Raw genomic sequence first — 7,422 nt, 5'->3', positions numbered from 1 at the left:
CTCCCATCTTCCCAGAGAATCCTAGGATAAATCCCATCTGGCCCAGGGGACTTATCTATTTTCACAAGTTCCAAAATTGATAACACCTCCTCCTTGTGAACCTCAATCCCATCTAGCCTAGTAGCCTGAATCTCAGTATTCTCCTCGACAATATTTTCTTTCTCTACTGTAAATACTGACGCAAAATATTCATTTAACATTTCCCCTACCACCTCTGGTTCCACACACAACTTCCCACTACTATCCTTGATTGGCCCTAATCTAACTCTAGTCATTCTTTTATTCCTGATATACCTCTCGAAAGCCTTAGGGTTTTCCCTGATCCTATCCGCCAATGACTTCTCGTGTCCTCTCCTTGCTCTCCTTAGCTCTCCCTTTAGATCCTTCCTGGCTAGCTTGTAACTCTCAAGCGCCCTAACTGAGCCTTCACGTCTCATCTTAACATAAGCCTTCTTCTTCCTCTTGACAAGCGCTTCAACTTTTTTAGTAAACCACGGCTCCCTCGCTCGACAACTTCCTCCCTGCCTGGCAGGTACATACTTATCAAGGACACGCAGTAGCTGCTCCTTGAATAAGCTCCACATTTCGATTGTTCCCATCCCCTGCACTTTGCTTCCCCATCCTACGCATCCTAAATCTTGCCTAATCGCATCATAATTTCCTTTTCCCCAGCTATAATTTTTGCCCTTCGGTATATACCTGTCCCTGCCCATCGCTAAGGTAAACCTAACCGAATTGTGGTCGCTATCACCAAATTGCTCACCTGCATCTAAATCTAACACCTGGCCGGTTTCATTACCCAGTACCAAATCCAATGTGGCATCGCCCCTGGTTGGCCTGTCTACATACTGTGTCAGGAAACCCTCCTGCACACACTGGACAAAAACTGACCCATCTAAAGTACTCGAACTATAGTATTTACAGTCAATATTTGGAAAGTTAAAGTCCGCCATAACAACTACCCTGTTACTCTCGCTCCTGTCGAGAATTATCTTCGCTATCCTTTCCTCTACATCTCTGGAACTATTCGGAGGTCTATAGAAAACTCCCAACAGGGTGACCTCTCCTCTCCTGTTTCTAACCTCGGCCGATACTACCTCATTAGACGAGTCCTCAAACGTCCTTTCTGCCGCCGTAATACTCTCCTTGATTACATGGATAGCACGTTTAATGAGGTCTCCACACCGCAGGTTAAGAGCATGCAAGCGGAGAGGGAATGTGTGACCGCCAAGCAGTCTAAGGGAATCAGGCAGGTAGTGCAGGAGTCGCCTGATATGATCTCACTCGCAAATCGGTTCTACATTTTGGATACTGGTGAAGGTGATGGTTCCTCAGATGAACGCAGTCAGCCAGATTTGTGACATCACTGGAGGCTCAGCTGCACAGCAGGGGTTGAAAAGTATTGGAAGAGCCATTGTGATAGGTTATTCGTTAGTTAGGGAAACAGACTGGCGTTTCTGCTGCAATAAACTTGAATCCAGGATGCTGTGTTGCCTCCCTGGTGCCAGGGTCAAATATGTCACGGAGAAGCTGCAGGCCATTCTTCTGCGGGAGGGTGAACAGCCAGAGGTCGAAGTCCACATTGATACCAAAGGCAGAGGGAAGAAAGGCGATGAGGTCCGGAAAGCAGATTTTAGGGAGCTAGGAAGGAGATTAAAAAAGCAGGACCTCAAAAGCGATAATCTGAGGATCACTCCCAGTCCCAGGTTTAGACTTCCTGTAGAAAAGGACAAAGAGCAGGGTAAGAATAATTAACTGGGGGAAGGCCAACTTCAATGGGGTAGGAATGGAGCTGGGATGAATAAACTGGAGTCAAAAACTGACAGGAAAGCCAATAGATGAACAATGGGCTACCTTCAAGGAAGAGATCTTTTGGGCACAGTAAAGGTATGTACCCTCAAAGGGGACAAGTAGGACAACCAAACCTGGAACTCCTCGGATGAATAAACAGGTACAGTCTAAAATAAAGAAGAAAAAGTATGCTTATGACAAATTCCCGTTCGAAAATATTATTGAGAACCAGGCTGAATATAGACAGTCCAGAGGGGAAGTGAAAAAGTAAATAAAAGAAGCAAAGAGAGAACATAAAAAGAGACTGGCAGCTAGCATTAAGGGAAATTCCAAAGTTTTCTGTCGGCATATGAACAACAAAAGGGTGGGAAATGGAGGAGTGGTGCCGATTCGAGACCAGAAAGGGTTTTACACATGGAAGAGAGGGCATAGATGAGATATTCATCATTCTTCATCAAGGAAGCAGATGCAACCAAGAAATGTCGAAAAAGGAGGTAAGTCAGACACTAAAGTGGTTTAAAATTGATAAAGAGGAGGTATTATTTCGGCTGTCTGTACTTAAAGTGGACAAAGCTCCAGGACCAGATAAGATGCATCCAAGGATATGAGGAAAGTGAGGGTGGCAATCGCAGAGGCGCTGGTTCTTGGTCCTCCTTAGATTCGAGGGTGGTGCCAGAGGACCTGAGAACTGAAAACCCTTGTTCAAAAAAGGATGTGAAGGCAAACACAGCAACTGCAGGCCAGTCAGTTTAACTTTGGTGGTCGGAAAACCTCCAGAAAAAAATAAACCTGGACAAAATCAATAGTGGCATGGACAATTGTGAGTTAATTAAGGAAACCTTGAGGAACGACGTGAGGGCATTAGAAAGAGTGCAGTAAAGATTCGCTAGAATGGTTCCAGGGGTGAAGAACTTCAGTTATGAAGATAGATTGGAGAATTTATGACTGTCTTCCTTGAAGAGGTGAAGGCTGAGAAGTCATTTGATCGAATTATTCAAAATCATGAAGAGTCCGAACAAAGGTGATGGAGAGAGACAATGTTCCCACTCATGAAATGATCAAGAACGGGAGGGCACAGATTAAAGTATTTGGTAAGAGAAGCAAAAGTGACACAGGGAATTATGTTTTCACGCAACCAGTGTTTAAGGTCTGAAATGTGCTGCCTGAGAGTGTGGTGGAGACATGTTTAATTGAAATATTCAAAAGGGACAGTTATGTGAAAAGGAGGGCAGTACAAGGTTATCTGGGGAAGGCAAGGAAATAGAACTGAGAGAATTGCTCATTAGGGAAGCAAGTGTGCACATGGTGGTACGAATGACCACCTTCTGCATTGTAACGAGTCTGTGATTCTGCAGTGGCCACAAGGTGGAACATCTATGATCAGAAGTTGTGCGGAAAACTCATGTGACTTCTTGAGGTACAGAAAGCTAATGCTGAGAAAGTGGCGCAGACTTGTTGGGGAAAGGTATAACATATCCAATAGAGAGCACACTGTATGCTGAAGTTTGAGTTCATGGTATTGGCTATGTACCCGTACCTTTGTACCGAGTGCACCAAAGTGTGACGCCATATCTGGGATGGTAACCGTAGGAGTTGCCCATAGCTTGCCTGGAGATGGCATTAACCTACTCTTGGGGAATGATTTCGCCAGAGCAAAATTATCAGTTTCTCCCGTAATCACAGAGAAACCACGTGAAGTTAAAGAAACAGAACAGTTGCAGGAACAAGTTCTGGGAATATGTCCTGTGAGTGTAGTAACCCGAGCAATGGATAAACAGTTTCCATTGTTGGAGGCAAAATTGGCACCACAAACGGATAGCTGAGAAACTGAAACGTTCCTTGTGAATTTATATAATCCAAATGATATGTGTAACAAATCTTCCATAATCGCAACACAGCAAGCATATCCAGAGTTAAACAAAATAGCAGTCGGCTCTGACAGAAGCTGATGTAAAAAGAGTTCCAGAATGCTGTTATGTGGAAGACGGTGCTCTGAGGAAGACATAGAGACGGCCTCAGAGCGGAAAATGGTTGCGAGACCTTCCGTTATTTCTTCCCCTTTTTCTTTTACAACCTAGGGTTCATTTCGTCCAGCCCTGGTGGCTTATCCACTTCAAGATGCGAAATAAATTAGTACCTCCTCTCTCCCTATGTTTATCACATCCAATACTTCACAACCCTCTTCCTTAACTGCAAAATTTGTATCAACTCCCTCTTTTGTGAAGACAAACAAAATGTATCAGTTAAGAACCCTATTAATATCTTCAGTTCCTATGCATAGGTTACCTTTTGGTCTTTTATGGCCCCTACTCTTTCCTTAGTTATCCCTCTACTCTTAATCTATGTATAAATCAGCTTTGATCCCTGACTGATCCCGGCTACCCGACTTAACTTAACTGAGGTCCTTGTTTCCAGCGATGGTCCTGCTCCCAGGACTGGTGCACTGCTAGTAGTTGCCACTCCTCCGTGGCTTGCTCCAGCTGCCCTGTCACACAGACCTGTGGTCTGAGGCTCCACGATAGGCATGGTCGTACGTCTGGTATTGTACTGGCAGTGCTCCCACTGCATTACAGGCCAACGTGGCAGTGCCACATGTATCTTGGCTGTGAGGGTCCAGCGATGGTCCTGGTCCCAGTCCAGCTGTCGTTCCGACAGTAGCCCCATTCCCTGACTGATACCTGCTATCCCATCACATTCATCTGGGGTCCGAACTCAAGTGAAGGTCTTGATCCAAGGTCTTGTCCAGTATCAAGAAGTGGTCTCTGGTCCCTGACTGGCAATGAAACCCGTAACACATAGGTGTAATCTGGGGCTCTGGAAATGCACCTCGTTACAGGTCTGGTGTAGTATCGGCAGTGGGTCCCACTCTCTGACTGGTTCCTGTGATACCCCTGCACTCATCTGGTGTCTGGGACTCGAGCGATGGTCCAAGTTCCAGGACCACAAATAATCTAGCTGCAGGCCCCACAAGCTGGCCGGACTACTGACTCCAAACCACTAACCTGGGGTCCTGGTTCTCCAGCAGTGGGATTGAGCTCGGGCCTGGTGCACAATAAGCAATACCCCCTGTTACCTGTCAGGTTCTGCGACCACGGGACACTTATATGGGCTCTGGGCTTCCAGCGATGGTCCTGGTCTCAGAACTAGTGTAGTATTGGCAGTGGTTCCCACTCTCTTCAACTGGCTTCACTGTCTTCATCACACTTACCTAAGGTCCAGTGTCTCCAGTCACGGTCCTGGTCCCAGGCCTGGTGTATTACTGGCAGTGGCCTCTCTCCCTGACTGGCTCCAGTGTCCTCACTACACTTAACTGGGATCCGGGACTCCACCCATGGTCTTGGTCCCCGGCATGGCACAGTACCGGCAGTGGCCCCACTCCCTGACTAGCCCTGGTGCCCTCGCTACACTTACCAAGGGTCTAGGGCTTCAGCGATGGTCCTGCTTCCAGACCTGGTGTAATACTGGCAGTTCCACTGCTCCTACTGGCGTTGCCAATACTACTGAGCTGCTGCTCCTTAGATTGTTCAGCAGATTTGGCAGGCCGGATCCAAATCCTGAAAGGGATGTGGACTAAGGCTCCGGGGAGGTAATCGTCAGAGCGCCGCTGAATTGCGCCGAGTGAGGACTTTGAACTGCCAAGACTGGGGTCCCCTCATATTTTTGGCCTGCCGTGAGGAATACCGCTGCTTTCACTAAATTATGTTCCCCATTTGAGTAAGAAATCCCTGCCACTGGTCCGATAATTCCCCTGTTTCCAGTGAATTTTGTGATGATTGAGATTATTTGTGCATTGATTTTTCAGTGGACTCATTTCCAGTGATGGCTTTGAAATAATAGAATTCCGTGCTGCCTCTCACAGGTGAGGGAATCTCTCAGTCAGTCCAACATTTAAGTTTTTCTGCAAGAACAAAGTGCTGCAGATGCTGCAAATGTGAAATAGAAACAGAAAATGCTGGAAATATTCAGCCGGTCTGGCAGCAACTGTGTGGAGAGAATCAGAGTGAATGTTTCAGTTCGGTGACCCTTCGTCAAAACTGTGAGGGATTAGAGATGGGACAGTTTTTGAACCAAACAGGGAAAGGAGGGAGGGGGAGGATTATGCTCAACATTGAATTTAATAATTTCCGTGTCATTCTTTTGTTATTTAATCTCTCCTGCCTTCCACCGGATCACAGACCTTCCAATTTGCTCTTTCAGGTCCAATTATTTCAATAAGTCACTGGATACCGGAACACATTTGTAAATCTCAGTATGTCTTCATTCAAACTGGTAACTTTGCTCATAGCCTGATGTGTAATCTCTTCGCTTACTTCCCTTCCTCACAGTTAACTTGCTGACGATTGGCATCCTATCTCAGGGAAAGTGTGGTCTCTCCAAATGTGTCACTCGGTACCTGGTGGCCATGTCAGCGGCGGATCTACTGGTCATTATCCTCGACCTGATACTGAGGCACATTCCCATTGTTTATTGGGAGCATTTTCAGTTCCTACGGTCCGTCAGCGTGTGTAATATCCACGCAGTCCTGCTTTACGCAGTCACAGACTGTTCTGTCTGGTTCACTGTCACTTTCACCTTTGATCGATTTGTGGCCATTTGTTGCCAGAAGCTGAAAAGTAAATATTGCAAGGAGAAAACGGCGGCTTTGGTCTTGGGAACAGTAACTGTGCTGAGCTGTTTAAAGAGCATCTTCTGGTATTTTATGTTAGCTGGCGATTATTGGCTGATGAACTTCCCTTTGTTTTGTTATGTAACAATGGAGGGTCTGTATTCTCGGGTCTGGGGAACAATCGTGCTCTTCCACAATATTCTAACCCCGGGGGTCCCATTTGTGGTGATTCTGCTGCTCAACGCTCTCACCATCAGACACATTTTAGTGAGTAGCAGAGCACGCAGGAGACTCCGGGCTCACAGCAGTGGGGAGACTCACAGAGACCCAGAGATAGAGAGCCGAAGGAAATCCATCATATTACTTTTAGTTATCTCGGGGAATTTCATCCTGTTATGGGCAGTGTTTATGATGTTTTCGATATTGTACCGGATGTTTTGGTTGGGGTATCGGTCTGTATCTCTACCTGTTTATCTGCGGGAATTGGGCTTCATGCTGCAGCTCCTGAGTTGCTGCACAAACACTGCGATTTATGCCGTGACCCAGACTCAGTTCAGAGAGCAGTTGAAGAATGTGCTGAAATATCCCTTTACTCCAATTGTTAAATTCATTCAATGATGAGAGAAACTGAATCTCTATTTCCAGCCATGAATTGGGGCCCATCACTATGGAAACAAAGCAGAGGTGGGACCTGTCGCTATGTTGACAGAGCTGTGGGTTGGGCCTTTCGCCATGGTGACAGAGTGGGCAGCCGTGCCTGTTAGTATGGCGATAGAACGGGGCAAGTACATGGCGTCATGGCTGCAAGAGGAGTGGGGGCGGGAGTTGTTACCATGGTAACGGGGGAGTGGGAGGGGTCTGTTGAGTATTATCAGATAAAACCTTTATAACATTTAGAATCCTTAATAAATCTATATAACCATTGGGAAACATTTAGAATCCTTTACAAAGCGTCATAAACGTTTAGAATACCTGATGCACATTTATAATCCATTTTAATCCTTTATAATCCTTTATTTATCATA

General features: G+C 46.1%; 1 protein-coding gene across 1 annotated transcript; it reads left to right on the top strand.

Annotated features, from left to right (window-relative positions):
* The first annotated feature begins 5,122 nt into the window (after positions 1-5,122).
* LOC137359144 (probable G-protein coupled receptor 139) lies at positions 5,123-7,015 on the top strand. The gene is made up of 2 exons (XM_068025219.1): positions 5,123-5,246; positions 6,117-7,015. Exons 1-2 carry the CDS (start codon positions 5,123-5,125, stop codon positions 7,013-7,015), a joined length of 1,023 nt encoding a protein of 340 aa, XP_067881320.1.
* Positions 7,016-7,422: the final 407 nt, after the last annotated feature.

The sequence above is a fragment of the Heterodontus francisci genome, unplaced genomic scaffold (genome assembly GCF_036365525.1).
Source record: "Heterodontus francisci isolate sHetFra1 unplaced genomic scaffold, sHetFra1.hap1 HAP1_SCAFFOLD_54, whole genome shotgun sequence".
NCBI classification, from domain to species: domain Eukaryota; kingdom Metazoa; phylum Chordata; class Chondrichthyes; order Heterodontiformes; family Heterodontidae; genus Heterodontus; species Heterodontus francisci.
Note: the sequence above shows the minus strand (reverse complement) of the source record. Positions and strands in the feature narration are given on the sequence as shown.

Coding starts and splice junctions, on each gene's coding strand:
- LOC137359144 (XM_068025219.1), top strand. CDS start 5,123: ATGGTCTTGGTCCCCGGCATGGCACAGTACCGGCAGTGGCCCCACTCC. Junction 5,247..6,116: donor GTCCTGCTTCCAGACCTGGT/GTAATACTGGCA, acceptor CCTTCCTCACAG/TTAACTTGCTGACGATTGGC.